General features: G+C 36.2%; 1 protein-coding gene across 1 annotated transcript; it reads left to right on the top strand.

The window, feature by feature from the left end:
* Window positions 1–203: 203 nt before the first annotated feature.
* On the top strand, window positions 204–12,054 carry LOC107189275. The gene is made up of 7 exons (XM_015577770.1): window positions 204–445; window positions 4,328–4,542; window positions 4,684–4,865; window positions 5,035–5,182; window positions 6,158–6,958; window positions 10,286–10,515; window positions 11,727–12,054. The coding sequence occupies exons 1-7, from the start codon at window positions 412–414 to the stop codon at window positions 12,052–12,054; spliced, it is 1,938 nt and encodes a 645-aa protein (XP_015433256.1). The 5' UTR covers window positions 204–411.
* Window positions 12,055–19,045: the final 6,991 nt, after the last annotated feature.

The raw sequence follows: 19,045 nt of genomic DNA on the forward strand, positions 1-19,045 counted from the left end.
GGAATCAGTTGATCTGTTGACAGCGACCGATACACATCGTGTATTTACGTAACTTCGCGGGTATCGAACGAACGTAATTAATTAATACATTTGAATAATTACATGTTTAATAAATCTTCAAAAACAAGACAAACATCAAAATACCCATAAAAATTAAAGTATAAATCTAAACAGCCTTATCAATTATCCAAACGATAGAACAACTCGAAGTTTCAATTGAAAGGAAGAAATAATTGTTAGAAAAGTGATAGAATCGATTATCGAAATTTGTTGTAAGGAATATATACCCACATACGCTATAGGAGTCTTCAGAATGTTTAACTTGTGCTAGTGCGTGTAATTCTGTTAAAATTCTGCGCGGGTGAGAAAAGTGATCCTGAAAGTGTTCTATGCCGCAGATCTGCGAGGAAAATGCCAGTGACGCCATTAAAGATAGATGCATTTGGTATGCTTTGTTTCGTTTATATATTTAATTAATCGCTCGGAACGTGTAATTCTAAAGCGGCAATAGTTATCTACGCTGTTGAGTAAAAGAACAAAAAAAAAATGAACCACTCTGATCTAATGCTGGCACGCTTTTCTCGTAAACCATAAACTGCATGCGTTAATTTTTATTAACTGGCGATTATTACGTTTGTTGTTAATTTAACATATCAGCGCGGAAGTGTACACACAACATTAGCGTCAACTGGTTGTCTATTCTCGCTTGATTTGACACGTGGTGAAATGCGTGAGGCGTGCAAGCGTGTAGGTTGAATGTATCAGCCGTGTATACTTGCTACGATCGCGGTGACCTATACACGGCCCATCAAAATCGTCTTTAGTATTTATAGGTGAATTGGCTAATTATGCAACAACGATATTTAGTGAAGTGCCTGCGGGGGCAGCCAGCTGGGAAATCTGTCGTCCTTTGAAATTTAATATAGTGCACATTCACTGTTTGATCGCGTATTCTTCTCTGATGTAGCTCATTTAATCGTAACAAGCGGCAATGTATGATCTCCCTCCATGAGATAGAACAAGTTTTATTTTTAAATCCCTATCTTCGTCTACCTATAGAAGGGTCGTTACGTTTATACGGGGTGTATCGGTAAACCCGTATCATGGATTTCCATACGCGCGCGCGCGCGCACACACACGAGTCAGATTATACTAGAAACTGTTTGTAAATACTATATCTCCTGAGCCTACGCGAATGTTTGCAAACACGGTCTTGGTTTATTTTGATAAGTATCGCGCGTGAGCAAAGTCCGCGCCACGAGTTTCTGCGCACCCTGTATATGCGTCTCGACAAATGAGAAACGATTACGGCAATACGGGAACGTTTTAATTACCATTCCTCGTGTCATTCTGGGTTTTATCGTTCGGAATTCTATATCAAACGAAAAGTACGGATATAATTTTTAAAGATTGAATTACTATATAAAAATTGTACGCATACGTTAGGTTGTAAGAATTGGTACGATTTTTCGGAATGTTTTTATTTTACTTCTAAACGCATTCGAACGATTAGAGAAATGAATGAGCGATTTTGTTTTGTTTTCTTTTTTTTTTTTGCGATAAACGAATGCATCGAAAAGTTATCGGAGTTGCCATTTTTGTGACTTCCAATGTCTCTGGATTGTTTTTGTTTATTGAAATTTATTGTGGAATAAAAAAGTCTTATATGATTTAATGACAGTTTGCGGCGTAACCCCTGTATCACGCGTGGGTTATCGGTTTGGTACAAAATAACGAATCCGATAGCCTCTTTGTTCATCAAACTTTCGTCCGCGGAAGGCGGTGGAAGTTCGATGACTCCGCGCTTGATCCTAATGATCTGAACCTAATTTACCGACCGATAATTTTTAGTGTAATTATAACGTTTCTGTGTAACACTGTTTGCAATCATATAATCTAAAATGACACTGACAATCTGGTAATTTTTAGTTAACACCGTACTATTGTATAAATATTGTCTGTTGAATATGTTACAATTTTAAAGAATGTTCTGTAGCGAAAAATCAAGCACCAATAAAAGAATTATTAGTGTTTTCAGAATGCAAATATAAATTAGAAAAATGTAATGAAGAATTTTGATTTTTGAAATGAAAATATTCCCTCATGGAAGTGGCGCATAATTTCGTCATTTTTTGCTGCCCCTACACTTTGCACAGGTACACGCGCGAAGATATCTTCCTGTTGGCTCGTAGTATTGGAAGATAAATTGATCTATGTTTTTTTCTATCAATAAACTGACGACAACTACGTAAAAAGTATTCTGTAAAGGAAATTCCAATGCTACAAGGATTAATATCTGACAGTTATAGGTTCATTGATTTTCATCCACTACGTCGTCTTTTTTGTCGATACCGGGACGGCGTCTTAAAGTAAAATGACCAGACGTTTTGAAATCTATCGTAATGAATAAAGATAGATGGAAATGTACCTGATCGTCGCGCGGTCGTAGTTGCATATAAACGATACACAATTGTGTCGTATCACGGAGTGTCGATGGTCATTGTAAAATATTGTATGAAGTTTTACTTCGATGTAACGACGAATGCGTATTGGTAGATGCATGATTGTAATTTAACGAATAAAGGAATAAACAGTTCTTGTACTGATTGTTTATTAACCTTTGGATTTTGATTAACTGGTCTGAAGAAGAAATTTTAATTCACGATAGTCGCATTTGTAGTTGATAAGAAAAGTCACCTTTAGTGTCGTAAAACGCCAATCAATTCTGGCAATTCAATATCATTGCTTTTTTAATTACCGTACAGTGTTTCTAGTCTGACTGAACGATATTTAATATATTTTACTATGTTGATGAAAGAATGTATGACCTAAACATGGTTAAACAATGTTTTTTAACTTCTTGTCTTGAGCAGTAATAATCCCCGAATTTAAGTACGTAAAACTACCACCGTGATTTTAAAATACATATTTCGACAACAGTGTGATTAGAATAATGTCTTAAGAAGATTTGGTTAAAATATGAGAACCTTGTATATTGCGTATCACGAGAAGAAAAGAAGTACAAAACGAGTTGTAGTTGAAATCGCGGACAAGAGAAGCATTTTAGCCGCAAAATTAATCTGGTCAGAACGTTAGTCTTGTTTTGTGATACAATGGCTTGTTTGCGACATATCGTTCTTTTAGAATTTTTCTACTTTGGCAATTAAATTTGCGATCTTCGTATCCCTTCCAAAAGGATATTTCATTAAAATTCAACAGATAACAAGTATTTTCAATCAAAGTAAACACCATTCGAATCTATAGTTTTATTACCATATTTGTGATAATTTTTCCATCCCTCTGCAGTAGAACTCAGGTGACTTTGAAGCAAAGTATATGTGGAAAGTTGTGCGTTGTGACATAGTCGACTTTAGAAAAGCGTTTTCCGGTTAGCAAATGTTGCAGCGCTCGGGACAAGTGGAATTGCTTGGAGCAGCATCTGAACTATACGGTGGGTGAATTAGTCGTTCCCAGCCCAATTTTTCAATTTTTCCCAGTCTGAAATGTGTGGACGAGAGTTGTTTTGTTACAAGATGATCCCTTTTTTTAGGAGCTGGCGTAACGTATTTTTTTTTAATTTTTCCTGAACACTGTCGCTGAAACAAATAAAGTTCCGTGTTTATGCTATGGCTGTCGTTGAACGTTAATATTCTTTTGGAAGGAATGTGAATGTCGCGAATTTAATTGTCAATCTAATGCTTACGCGTGTGTCTTTAATAAGATCAATGTCCCTATTTCTAATCGCGTCCCGATTTTTGCTTAGTACGTATATTTTTTATTTAATGTAAAAAGTTAAACAATAAATTAGTTATACAAAAAATTATTTAAATTAGTTCACTATTTCCGTACAAAATGCTACAGCCCGTTGTTCTATGGATGCCAGCATTTTAATAGAAATAAATTTAATAAGTATGTCCGTTGTAAAGCAAACGTCATTTGAGCGGTTCCGTTGCGATCGTGAGTTACACGTGGACGCCGCGTTTTTACTAAAAAACTTACGGAATCTTTAATATTGTTCGCCAAAGTTTGGTTTTCGCACTTTCATTTTTGCTCAGCAGAAATAGGCACATTTTATACTTCATGTTAAATGAACTATTATTAAGTTCAAAAATGTTTTTAAAAATACTATTAATTAAATTTAACTATAAAGGGAGGTTTCAATTTTATATCTAATACATTTTTTTGTCGATTGTTGCATTAATAAACCATAAACATCAATTTCTGCGATAGCAGAACTCTTACATGATTAGAAATAGGGACATTGACCTTATCTGTCTATAGTTCGTACGGAAAAAGTCTCATTAAAAAAAATGTTTGCAATTCGTAGAGGAGGGTCGTCTAAGAGATTGGCAGCCTCGTAGGTCTCAGTACAAGGTGCCGCTGAGGTTATTGCGATTGTGTTTGCTCGGAATGTTTCTTCCCTCTGCATTGGTAGCGGGGCCGATGTACTTGCGATATCGCGTATATTCCGAGCAATTGTACCCTGTAACCGTCTCCGATCAGAGGCTTATCGATGCCAAAGTATCGACAACTTGGTGCCAGGTAAATGACTTTTTTTTTTCTTCTCTTCATCTCCAATCGATATTTCACCGTCTGACCTTATACTTTTTCGGCCGTCACACGATGCCCGAACAGACATATTTCGCGAATAAATCGTTATTGTTAAACATCGGTTCTCCGCAGAGTCAGGTGATAAAAGTTAACGCGACGTTCAACGCTTATCTGATGAGCGACGAGCCGAAAGTCGAGAACGACATGCAAGCCGTTTCGATGACCAGACACTTGATTTTGGAGGACGACATGAAGGAATATTGGGGATTTTATCTTCTTCGCGGTAGCAGCGTAACAGTCTCCACTTGCGTCAGGTACTTGTGTATTTCGATAAACATGGTACATATAAATAATTCTTTTTATCTTTCAAATGCAACTGAAAAGCAAAAAGAAACTCAATTTCAAATGCAACAAAAAAGAATAATCTTCCTTTAAGAATAATTCGAAGAATGCAATTCCTAAATGTCCTGAAATCCATACCAGATGGCCCGGCGCTTCTTTGACGATAATTCGTGGGCACAAACATCTTCACGAGTGCGCATTCATTGGTGACGACAGCAGCGAAGAGCTGGAGGAACTTCTAGAAGTCGCCAATGAGACCGGGCTTCTTTCCACGAACGGAGTAGATGAGGTATAAACTGATTCCAGAGTGATCTTTTGAATTTGCAATTTTCTATACAGTATTATCTTTCGTTGTGCGTTACATTCCGAAAAGTAGATCATAAAAGGATTACTTAATAATGCAGTCCCCGCTTAATTGATGCAAGCTCGGGTTCGCGTTGTGGCAGTTATCCGGGTAGGTAGATATTCTAGAAATTGTCGACTGTTATCTCTAACTCCGGTTCGTTCGCTTTTTGCGTCAGAGACGGGAGTGAGAAACATTCGAGCGTGAGTGGAATAGAGAGAAAGGTTCGAATCAGCTGTTTTACGATGTTCGGCGCAGATAACGTGGACGCTTGATTCGTCGAAGCAGTTCCAGGAATTAGTAGGGATAACTCAGCGTCAATTAAGCGGGCAAAATGGGTCTATTAAGTAGAGATTACTGTAATTTCACAATTGGCAAATATTCCGTACCGAGAATTATAGTTCCATTCATTAGGACACCTGTTCCGGCTGGAATCATTTCATATTATTGTAGATATTAACTATTGAACTTGAATATTAGAACTACCGACGATGAACGTATAGTGGAAGATTGCCGAATTTGGACTTCCGCCTAGGTTGGACCACTGTCGTAGCTTGTCAGGTGACAATATGTGTATGCGAGTGGTGATTGCATTAACTAACTTAGTATGTTAACAACACATATTGCCTATCATACGACGTAAATTGCTTACACATGAAAAGTTACAATAGTGGTCCAACCTCCTACTTATTTCTGTCAGATCGATGCTCCGTAACAACATTTTGAAAATATTCATATTCACAAGTTACCCAATTTCTTCGTTTTCATATTATAATATACGTTCTGGAAGGTCTGGGAAAACGCATTGTTGTAAGATGTTAACCATCGTTATCAGAGTCTACTAACCAGTCGTTTTGATTGCTATGATGGTACTAGTGTTAATATTTCGTGAGCGTACATTTTCACGAATTTGTGTCACAGAACGAGAGTCCAAGCAACGCGCCAGAGAAGATGAAGAGGGCCCAGAAAGGTGTACAGTTCCACCACAAGGACCACGCACTTCCTCAGAACAGCTCGAGGCACGTAACGAATTCAATGATGCACCACTATAATAGCCACGAGTTAGACGCGAAGGCGATGAGAACGATTCTCACCGAGCTGTTCGTCAAGACACTCGACACGAAGAAGAAGCAAAAGGAGAATCCCCATCATCATTACGAGGGTACCTTCGTGGAAGCGGCGAATATCGATAAACCGCCTGTCCAATATTCTTCTCGCGTTGTACAAGAAACAACTAGCCAATACACGGAAGAAAGGACAATAAAAGGGTCGGAGGTGCTTTCGCGGAAAGAAAGCGAAGCCACGACGGAGGAGGTTAAATCGAGCACCGTGATCAACGGGGAATTGAAGCAGCAGAACGGAAAACGCGATAAATCGGAGCAAGATGGCGTTCCGCAAAAACAAACAACCGAGAAGGAAATAATTAGTGAGCCTCAAGGGAAATTAGGAGAATCAACGTCTGCGGAGGTGTTCCGCGATGTTTTGGATAGACTCAATTCGCTGGGTTATCGCGGACAGAAGATGCTGAAGAGATTGGTGGACGAAATCGAGAAGAAAGGAGCCGAGGGCGACACGTTGCGGCAGGCGGTGGACGAGTCAATGAAGAATCAGAAGCTCACGGAGGCTGAGAAACGAAGAAGACGAAGGGACCTGATCTTGTCCTCGCCTCTTCAGAAGGAACTAACGGAAGAGGATTATGACGCGGATGCTGCTGTCGAGGAGGTAAAGTATAATTGTTATTTACTCTTTATTGCTGGCCTTGATATGGGCGTAGCCAGGTTATCAGTCAGGGGAAGGGGGGTCAAAAATATTAACACATCGACTGCTACAGTGAAAAAGGATGTACGTAGCCAGACACACTTTATTTTGGTTTTAAAGTCATAAATCGTTGAAATTGTCTACGTTTTTTTAATAGAGGTTGTTGGTCGTGTTTCAAATTATACTGCAATATTAAATATTATGCAAAAACGTTGTAACTCTGGCAAGGGAGGGGGGCGGGCAAAATCTGATTTGTCCTTGCAGGGTGGGGCAAAAGTCACTTTTTTGGGCAATTGCCCCCTGCTCTCTCTTGGCTACGCCAATGGGCCTGGATCAAGATTTTTGTAATAAAACGTACAATCAAGTACCTACACAAATCATAAAAAATTGAAATTTATTTTGAATAAAATTAAATAACATTTGATTGTAAGAAACAATGCTTCGTTATATTTTAATAACTTTGGTCCGATTTATTTCTACATTTAGTGCGATTTCTAAGTAGTTCGAAAGGGAAACAATAAACAAAATTTCATTTAATTATTTCTTTACATAAATGGGATGCTTACAATTAGTCGGGTCCCCCTGCAATGTGGAGCCGCGGCTGCAGCCCACCCCTAGCCCCCTTTGATTCGACGCTGCTTTAGTAGTCTTGTTTGTGTTACTGTAAATGTGACTGTAATATTGTAAATTCATTCTTTTATGCGCTAATTCATACAGCAGGAAATGAACAGAAATTTATTTCACCTCAGAGGAATATTGCTAGGAATATGTTAGGTTAGTCCCAAAATTTGAATATTGTATTATAGAACTCGACTGGATAATTATATATACTTCGTTTCACACAGTTGTATATGTATATTCATATCTGTGACTGATTTTACAATCAATTATCAAGACGCACGGTAAACCTACTTAATGTTTCTCGTTTCCATTCATTTAATCGTATTTATCAGTCTGAAAAGTTGGGTAATATATAATAAAAATATGTTTCTATACTGCAAGAGAAAAAAATTCGGATTAACACGACAAACGCTATTTTAATTTCATAGTTATATAGTAACTAGAATTTACAATTTTATTCACATTTATACATTGTTGAAGAAACTTAATTAGTATGTAAAATTATAATTTGGCGAAACTTTTAAAATTTTTTAACTAGATTTTTTAACGTAATTACACATACATGGCGCTGGTCTCACATAATTTTCTGTTAATCATGTTTACAGTATCGTATACAAAAGTAATAAATTTATAATGTAATATTAGATTCAATACTATTACAATTAAAATTATTTATTATTTATTAACGCATTTAAATATTATACCCTTGTTTCGTATTATTTTTTGCGGTCTCTTGGGCGAAAGGGGGATTTCACAATTAAAAACTTTTTTATTAAGAAGCCCTTTATACACTTTAAGTACTACTTCCAATGAAAACATCATTTATGCCCCAAAATTCTTATCTGTTAAAAAAAATGTTGACTAGCCCTACGTAGTAAAATCTGCTACGAATGTAGCCTGTTAGTAACAACACGGTCTCTAAAAAACATTAAGCCTGTATCTGTTTCGTGTATTTTTTTAGCGGAACGAAATGATAAATAGAGATCCGCTCTACCTAAATTGCAGGGTAAACTATTCGTTCTCGTGTAACGCTCTTTATTTTTACATATCTAGAGTCATTAAGACATTAAAATCTTTGTTTTGCCATTCATACGGTCAATATCATTACGCAGTATCATCTTTTATTGCCTTGTTATGAAAGACGCAGGTGAAAGTTATAAGATTTCGAGACGAAATAGCGGTGCAACCTGGAAAATTTTCCGAGTATCGACGTGTATAATTGCAAATTTTCTTCGAAATTTTGGTGCACAATAATCCGCAATAATATCGTTAATATAATACAATACCGTGGTAGATCGTGGAAATTTTTCGATGGTTTGAAGGTTACAGTACCGAATTTTCTCCGAAAACCTGGGACCCAATCATTCGGCGAGATATTTTAATACGATAAAATAAAGAAGTCAGGATTAAGTTGAAAGCTTAAGATCGAACTTGTTTGATCGTAGATGTCAGTTTTTGATGAAGATAAATTATTGATGGAATCGCCAGAAGGTTTGGGAGGTATGTTTCCATTCTATCAATATCTCGACTGTACACGCGTCGCTGATAAGAGGGCATTATTTTATATTATCCTCATTAGAGATTACTAAACCACATAATTGTTCGTCGGCTATCTGTAATTTGCTCGCCAGCAATACCAATCGGGAGCGTTCGAGAGGTTCCTTATCGAGATATTTTCGAGACAGCGTTAAATATTTGCGCAAAATGCTTTCGACTGGAACACTGAGGAAGATGTATCGCGAATCTGGTATACATTGATACCGTTTCATTGACGTAATATTAAGCTGACGAACGATCGGAACGAATGATACGGAAGTGAAAAGAGGTTATAGATTTGATTCTGTAATTGAAGTACCGTAAATTGGGGGGAAAATTAGCAGCACGGGGTAACATTGGTATACTGTTTGCGTGACGATTAGATTGTAATTAAGATGTGAATAATTAAGATGTTATCTTTAATTAAGATGAAAATAAGTAAATAAATGTTTGGATCGCAAACATTAATCATTTTAAGTCTTTAATTACGTCAATAAACAAATTATTTTAAATATAAATTAATCATTCGAATAAATACAAAAAAAGCGGAGAATGCATTGAACATAAAAAGAAAGAAATTTAAGCGCCCATGTAACTATTAGTCACTACAGCACTTTAGCTGTTAATGTTATTTAATATTGTTAGTTAGTTAATGTGTATTAAAGAACCAAAAGGACAACAATTTTATGCATTTTCATACTTGTAGTAAAATGACAATGAATGTAATGCTATAATAGGTTATTTAAAGCAAATGTAAATATTTTTACATAATCTCGCAAAATGTTACAAAAGCCTGTCAATGTCCCTCCAGTTTACAGTTTCCATAGATCCATTTCATTCTGTATCAAATTAGGGCTTCTAAGAACATCCAGAAAGTGGTGTCGGAGCAGAACAAATTTTTAATTTTCTTCGAAACGATTGTACTTTTAATAAAAAAAGATCGGTGAATTGCTAACGTACGATAACTTCATACTTTAAAAAATTCTTCCCCGTTGTCTATCATCTTTGTACAGAACATTGAAGGAATCTGTGATTTCGTTCGACGAAATTTTGTTATATTCAAACCTCGTTTTTCTTTTTGTGGAGATTATTATTTTCTGTGTTTATTGTATAATATTTCTGTACGTATATCAGGATATGTTGCATCCAGATGGCATTGCTGAGGACAGGGGGACCGTGAACGAGACGACGCTGAACGACAGAAGCAACTCTGAGTTCTGGAGCTCTTTCAGCAGCTCCGAGGAGCGATTACTGGAATGCAAGGGGCTGATATTAAACTTACCCTTAACTCCGCATCGGCATTGCACACCGAAACACGAGGACGAGCATTCATCGGTCTCGTTTGCGAATACGGTGACGTACAGGTACGCAGCATCTCGACATAGTTATGAATTCCTCGGGTGAGATATCACCAGATAAGCATTCGATTCTTACAAAATCAATAATCCTTGGATGGTACAACGACCTCTCGAGATTGTATCTTTTGATGCATTATTAATGAAAATACAACTTTAGTGATTCTTATATCTAATAATACTAAATCTGAAAATACAATATTAGTAATTCGTTTGGTCAATGTAGATCTTTAAGGGTACACGGTTGATGTTTGTAAAGTAAAGAATTTCTTTGGTCAAATGTAATTGTGTCTTGTTTAGCCAAAATAACTGAAGTTTGGGCCATTCTACTTCAAATCGATCACTTTTTGCACTCACTATCAGGCATTTTGTTCAAAATGAAATATGTTGTAGTCCACGTGAAATTAGGGGGGGTTTAAGTCACAATTTTTCTATTCTCGAATTTGTTTAAAAAATACAGACCACCGAAGTTTACGATTTGCGCCTATTTTCGTGAAACAGCGATGTACTTAAGATTTTATATCTCGGAAACTATTTATCGTATCGAGTTCGTCCTTCGAGTTTCATATAATAAAAAAATCGTTATAGTAGAGCAATACTTCTAGGTTAAAATAATTGAAGAACCAATGTTAATGGTTATCAGGGGTGTTACTGTGACTACTAGTTCGTTATTTATCGTGAGTACATTGTTTATAAAAAAAAATATTTTATAAAATGTTTTAAATCCCTGCTAATCAGTTCTGTACAAGTTTCGAGCAAATTGCCTGCAATAAATGACAAAAGTTGTCTAAAAAACCATAGCCATCTCTTTGCGTATTTGACTTGGATTTTGCAGGCAACGTCAGCTGACAAAATGGTAAAGCAAATTGGCAGAAAGTCTTGCAACAGGCTTATGTCAAATTGAGGACAAAACCGGAACAAGGTTTGCGCAAACCAATTTGCTGCATATGTTGATGCCAATTTGCTGCCTATGTTGCTGCCAATGTGCGCGCAAGGTGTTTATAGCAAATCTTGCATAAAACCTGTAGCCATAAATTTATGACAGGCATTGGAGAAAATTTGGCTTTGCAGGTTTGGCTGACTGGGATGGTCCTAAAATGATTACATATTGGTTCTTAATTTTTTTTTATAAATTGTGTACAAGATACCAAAAATATGCAGTGAGAGGGTTATATGAACTTTCTGTTTGGAGGTTTAAGCGATGCTTATTTATTCCGCAGAGTCCCCACGAATGGTTACTATTTCTTCGTCTTCAACTCCGAGAACGAGATCCAGCCGAACTACGTGCGTGTGCGTTTCGATCTTCTGAAGACCGTCTACAACACATCGAATCCCGTTCACGCATGCAAAAACAGCACCGCCGAATGTTCGTTGCCGTTCAAGCTTTTCAGCAAGGAGAGAACGGTCCTCGAGCTACCATTGAGTGGCAACGACTCGCAATGGAACGAGGAATACGTGGTGGTGTCGACGTGCGAGCCCAGAACAGCTGTTTACCTGCTCTGCGTCATACTGGTCCCACTGCTGATCCTCGTATTTGCCTTTCATTGACATCGCGATGTCTCAACAGTATTGTGATTTCGCTGATAATGCTCACTTGTAAATATTAGGCTTAAATCGACCGAAGACAAATCTATTGTTACGAATGGTGATAACGGAAACAGTATTTTCCCTTCTTGCACTTCCAATCGGCGGCCATGTTGTGGCAGCTGGCTAGAGAAATAATAGTTCAATGATGGATTAGCGAGAAAAAATCTGATGATTACAGTAAATCATCGATGAGTGTTCTATGACTCCTCGGCACTGACAAGGAGGGGTCCCCAAGTGTAACCCTGACTTTTTAATGAGGTTTGGCACAGTGATAGAGCTTGGAATTCGGATTCCAATGTTATTTGTTTCAGCCGTATATGGCTATTAGTTTACGAAATATTTATTTTCAGTGCTGCGGAGCCTTGGAACACTCATCGATGATTCACTGTATTCCTAGGGAGACGGCCCCGTATTTAAAATTCGAAGCTTCGGTGGAACTGCGATAGATACTTGTTAAAAAGCGATCGATGTTGTTTTTGAACAAATACGATGTGTATATGTATATGTGTATAGTAGTAAGCTTTGTAGATTGTATTATTTGTGATGCATGAATAGATTTTATAGTGCCATATGAGATTTGTTGTGTATGTTAATGGATACTGAAACAATATTTTTCTGTAGACAAAGTCATTGTAACTAATAACACAGTTTCATGTATTAGAACAAAAATAATTCATCATTGTTATTGTCGAGTATCGAATATCTAGCTATTGCATATGTATTGGATGTACATATATGGATATACATATAGTTATTGTTGGATTTTTGACTGATTTAATTGATGACATAGTTTCATGTACTAGAATGAAAGTAATGATACAGAATGTCATCCTACTATTTATTACTAGACCGCCGATTTTTATGTAAACGTAGATTCTGATTTCAAATTCTACCAGGTTCTAAATAAAATAAAAACCTGACTTTATTTGATTAAATTCTTTACTATACTGTGTTATAGACACAAGTATACACTATAAATGCATAAACTCGGCAGTCTGTTTATTACAATATGCTTTCTGTTAATTTATTAATATTACCATTTCATCCCGTGCAGATCTACAAGGTTAAGTCAAGATTTTTACAGCGAACCGAACGCCGCGGGATTGATACATGTAGGTATTATGTACAGATGGTTTATATTTTCAATAAAACAGAAAACTCAACGAATCGTACTAATCCCTTGTCGATTGTGTTCATCGTAATTATTCGTTCGTAAATTTAAAAAATGGCGCTTCAAGTAAGAGAATACTTTCTTAAAGAAGATAATAGGCAAGTTTTGTACAAGATTTGTATTCGACGAAAAATTAGCGTGACCGAGACGACGCTAATTAAGGATCGGGGGTAATCCTTTACGTCTTTCAACATCTTAAAAATTAATCTCCGTCCTATCTGTACCTTTAACCCCCTAGATTAATACTTCATGCCTATGCAAGAGAGCCACCCGACAACTTGACCCTGCGATTCCATGGTCGGTGAGGGTGGCGGAGGACGGCTCTTGGGGTTCTAGAGGGCGGAGCAACCCTTATCAGCAGCGAACACTCGCGCCTCGCGCAGCCTCCGTCGCTTCAATAACTTTTCTTTTTCTTCGAGCGAATTCATAGCCCATCCATGAAGCCTGTTCTTGTACGTGAATGTCGTTGCTCGATACATATCTTGGAATATTACCAAAGAGCAGCTTATCTCGCGACAACGGAAACTCTGTTTAAACTAAAAACAGCTTTCCCGTTGTCTTCGTTGGATTTACAGTTTATGGCGAGATCGAGCTGCACGATGACAGACGAAGCAGGTAATAAGAACTTTTGATTTCATGCAAAGATTGGCATTTGCTGCGATAGAGAAACTAATTTCGTGAATAGCAGAAAGTAGGTTCAAAGAGTGGACTGTTTGATCTTTCTTTCAGAATTATGAGAGGCTTTCTATAAGTTTTTATGTTAGTAGCCAGTTATGTTTCGTACTTCTATTGTTTTCTCCTGGTTTTAACAATAGAAACTTTCTCTCATTTGGTTTTTTGAAAATAACTGCAGATTATACTATTGGGTCGTTCGGAATGTTCGTAATGCTTTGCGCTGTCTTCCTTACCTTTTCACTAGACGAAGGAAAAATCGTTTAATCTGGTGAAAAGGTACCATTTGCCAGGTTCTTTGATTTTCTGTGTGAAATACCAATAAACGTATGAATAAGTACAAAGTTTATTTTTATTACGTTCTATCGAGTTTGTAAAAAAAATTACACTAGGTACTACGACTGGCAAAATTGTATAAGTAGCACCTACTCGATTAATTAAAATTTGCCCTGTGAGGTGATTATTTGTTTAGATTACTAGAATATTCTGTATCATGGAAAAACTTCGAAAACAAAATCCATCCAGAAGCAGGTTTGTTTTATCTAAAACAATTATATACCTGGTGCAATTAAATTAATTGAGAAATGGAAAGTATGTAATTGTAAAAACAGTAGAAAATAAAAAATTAGTATTGAAAAATATAGATTTTAACTCTGTTTTTAAAAACGCTGTGAACTTTTTGAATTAAAGCAACGCATTAATACTATTAACAACCGATAACGCTACAGTAGCGTCATGTGAGTGATGTGAGTGTCAACCGGTATTTTTCAGATATTCAATGTTACTAACTTGTTTTACATACACAGCAAAAACCATATTTTGTTAATTCTTAACAAAAACAGCCGGCCACTGGTGAAAGTCACTCGCGAAACTAGCCGGTCGTTATAATATTAATCTATTAGGATCCAACGTTGTGTTAATGCAACATTTCACTCCTATTTTTTTTTCATAGAATTTACGTTACTGAATTCTATTTTTCATATTGCAGTTATGTAAGAGGATCTCAAAGATTTGTTTAATATTTTTTTCGTCACTATTTCTTCCTCCACTTACATCCTAAGAGGTTTTGAAATTTGAAGAAATTGAACTATTTAAAGCACTATGATATACCAATTGTTTCTTAAATCACAGAATCTTTTTACTGTATCTTTCTCATGTAGTGGGCTTCTATAATATGGTGCTTAGTATTATAATACATTTTTTATATTTCGACATAATAATATGTAAGTTATTTTATTTACGTTTTTCAATCAAAGATTGCCCAAAGTTGCATAAACGGAACATTTAATTACACAAAAAGTGCCGATGCAAAACATTTTTTATAGCATTTATATTCTGTCTTATACACTTTTATAAGTCATAAATAATTATATAGGTTATAACAGTTCATTCGTGTTATTATACCGTTCCTAAATTTTTTATTCTTCTTATTAGAAACTTTTTACCCAGACGACGAAGTTGCTCGTCTCTGCTGTCAGAAAACGTTCCGTCGAACATGTACCGGAACTCCGTTCGATTCCAGGAGTCATCCACTGGTCCGCCGAGAGACGCACGTGGAAAACAAACACTAATAATGGGATTAATGTGGAGCGGCTGGTTGACGGCGATAACGAAAATTGATTTCACCCTCGTGCCCTTCGGTCCCTCCCTCGTCCGCCCCTGTCGCGGTGCTCCGCCGTGCTCACCCCCTCATGGGGCCATGGGGATTCCATTCGGACGCGTTGACGTTTCATGGGACACTGCGCAAAACCAGCGACACGCCTCTTTTCTATTGGCACAGCCTGCCGACAATAATTCTTCTACGTGCCCGACCATATTCCATTCTCCGTTAGGTCTGTCCGTGTTACCTTGCTGATATACGGTGGCATTCTCCCATGATAGCGACACCGTACTCGTTAAGAAACCCCCTCGTGTTTGTCGAATTGCAAAAATTGTCAGCGTGTCAGCCGTTTTTTCGTATGTTCTCATGGAGATCGCAGAGGGTTTGTTTACTTCAGTTAACTTTTTTGGTGAAACTACATTTTGTTTTAAATTTCTCCTTTTTTTAGTTTCTTCCCTATAAAATTGGAATAGATACTTGGGTATGCGTACATCTGGACAGAAGGCTCATTTGGAAGGATGATCTTATTGGTAGAAGGTGACAATTTAATATTAAAGTGAGAAAACTCCTTTTACAGCAAAGTTATTATTGCAGAATAAATTATTAGATATTATATAAATCAATACCTTTCTGGATTTATGGGTTACACCTCGAAAGTTTTAAAAAAAAAACGCATTGTAAGAATCTTAAATCAATGTCACCTCTCCCGTATTTCCATTTAATATTTATCGGGACTGTTGATCGGCCTGGAAAAGGTCAATTGTAGTTTAAAACACAGACAAAAAAAGAATTCCGTTGATTTTAGTATTTTGAATAGAAAACTGAGTATAATTGTTATTTAGACGAAGAATTATAAGTAATGAAGAGTGTCGAAAAGAATTGTGCACAGTATTGGGCGAATAAATACATGAATTTTCATTATACAAGAGGATATTTTATTTTTAAGCAATCAGGATTTTCTATTCACGATCTGTACATACATCCATTATTACTTAAACGTGTTGTTAATCAGAGCCTACTGATCTTTTTGATACCAGCATCCATGATTTAAGAATTTATTATATAACAAACTTTTTCATTTCAGCAGAAAACTAGAATACGATATTAATAATGTAATGTACTATCTTCTAATACTTACTAAAAAGAGTATCAAAACATGTACTTGACTTCATAGATCTTTCGGCTCTATTTTGAACACATTCAAGTAAAACTGGAAGTAGAGTATTTATTTAATTCCTTATCACAGCCTCGCGTTACGATCGTCAAGGGCAGACCAGAAATTTATCATCATTCAATGACCGCACGAGTACGTATCATGGACTACGCTAATACCCAATTCCTATTCGTTGGCACGCTCAAATTGAGCTGTATGTTACTGAACCTGTGGGAAACCGCTACAAAACCCACCCCACGCGACTTTTTGCCGCGCTTATGACCGTTGCGTTTTTAGGGTGGTGTTCTCGATTCGATGGGAATTTCACTCGACACGTATGAATTTTCATCATGAATAAATCACCTTGGTGTCGAGTAAACCGTATTTCTTCGTTTTTAATACTTGTCAAACCTTTGAACATAGTGCCACTAATATGAACTGTGTATTTTCCAAAAAGATTAACTGTACAAAAATGTATGAATATAAAATATTAAAATATTTAAAATTAAGCAACAATCAAGCGCTTTGGCAGTAAAAATTGAAAAAATTTAAAAGGTGGAGTTAGTCACTTTTGCGTGTGAACTGTTCATATAGTAGGTAAATAGTACATACACGTCCATAATCTTAAATTAATTCTATAGATTCTTGGATTATGTCATAAAATTATCTATTATCTTACTAATGATTTCTTCTTCTATTTCTCAAGGATTTCTTCTTCTATTCATTGTACCTGCGAAACAAAACTAATGAATATTAAGGACAAAACACTATTCCGTAGCTCCAGTGTTGGCATAAAATAAGAAAACTACTATTTCTCTGCGACTAATTGTTACAATGTAAATTTTCAATTCGAATGTCCTTGAATGTTGAAGTATATTTGTTTGTACTTTACCAGGCATTTCTGCTGCACAAGTATCACCATATGCGGTCGCGATGACGGATTATCGAAGACTGAAAAAAAGTCACCCCTAACGACTGCGCTTGCGAATAAGGCACGCGACTCCATTCAAGGGTGACGCACGTGTCGTTTATACGCCTTTTATTTCCAGATTAAGGTTACGATAAAGTTAAAAAGTGGGATCCTAATAGCAGCATTAAAAAAAATCTATTAAATCTCCTTCATCGGAAGAAACGGAGGAGATAGTGATCAGGGACTCGAGACTGAAATTACTTATGTATAGTCATGAAAATATTTTCAACGAAATATGAATAAAAAAATGATATAAAAAATATTTATTATTTACTATTTTACGAAATAGCTGTTATTAAAATTGTTATAGTCCTTCATTTACCTAATATATCGGTATATGTTTCTAACTTCGATAGAAAAGATTAGTCCGAAAAAATGTTTTCGTATTTCGAAACTTTTGGACTGTTCTTTGTTCCGTGTTCTTCGAGTTGAAACGGGTAAGAAAGCGATTGTGACGGAGTCATTCTTTCGTTATCTGTGCGTCATATGCACCGAGGTTCATGACTAAATCTGTCTCCACCTCCTTCCTGTTCCATCCCGTTAACATCTGCCTCGAAGATGCTTCCTACACAATTAAAGAACAAACAACATCGACTCCCGTTTTTATCTAATCGAGGCTCGTTATCGTCATTCGCGCGACATGAAATAAGCTTCGTTCTTTCAACTCGGAACCAGCTAAAGTTTCGTTTAAACGCGATCACAGGAATCCAATTATTTGAATAACTTGGAACTTAATAACATTTCAGTACGCTGACGTAATTTGAGCGAGTTCAAATATTGAGATATTATTACCTAACACGATGAGTAATGATGCAAATTCGTTGCCACACATAATCTTATCTTTGATACAGATGCATGAGTCATGTATCGAGTAATCAAAATATTAGTATACCTTGCATACGAATCGTATACGTCGTAAAAGGAAAACTAATTTATTGGTTGTTTGTTGTGCTTATAATCTCTGCGATTCCACAGAGATGCACCATTAGACTCTAAGACTATAAGGTCAATGTCCCTATTTCTAATCACGTCTCGATTTCTGCACAGTACGTATATTTTTTATTTAATGTAAAAAGTTAAACAATAAATTCGTTATACTTCCATGTTCGCTGAGCAGAAATAGGAACATTTTATAATTCCTATGAAATTAACTACTATTAAGTTAAAATGTTTTTAAAAATACTTTTATTTAAATTTAAAAGGGACATTGCCTTATACGTTCATACGTTTATGTAGGGCACGCAATAAAATAAATATTATAGTAAAATTTCTGTATAATTTAGAAATAAATACTGTATCCTTAACAAAATTTCTTATAAAATTGTTCATTTGCAATAACTTTTGTTAATTTTAATGGAATATTTTATTTCAAAATCTTTCATTTCT

This window comes from Dufourea novaeangliae, unplaced genomic scaffold (assembly GCF_001272555.1).
Source record: "Dufourea novaeangliae isolate 0120121106 unplaced genomic scaffold, ASM127255v1 scaffold149, whole genome shotgun sequence".
Classification (NCBI taxonomy): Eukaryota; Metazoa; Arthropoda; class Insecta; order Hymenoptera; family Halictidae; genus Dufourea; species Dufourea novaeangliae.

What these genes read in the sequence shown, in the direction of transcription:
- LOC107189275 (XM_015577770.1), top strand. Translation starts at nt 412, where the DNA reads ATGCCAGTGACGCCATTAAAGATAGATGCATTTG. An exon ending in ATTAAAGATAGATGCATTTG is followed by an intron (nt 446 to 4,327) that starts GTATGCTTTGTT and finishes TGCAATTCGTAG; the next exon opens with AGGAGGGTCGTCTAAGAGAT. An exon ending in CCACGAACGGAGTAGATGAG is followed by an intron (nt 5,183 to 6,157) that starts GTATAAACTGAT and finishes TTTGTGTCACAG; the next exon opens with AACGAGAGTCCAAGCAACGC.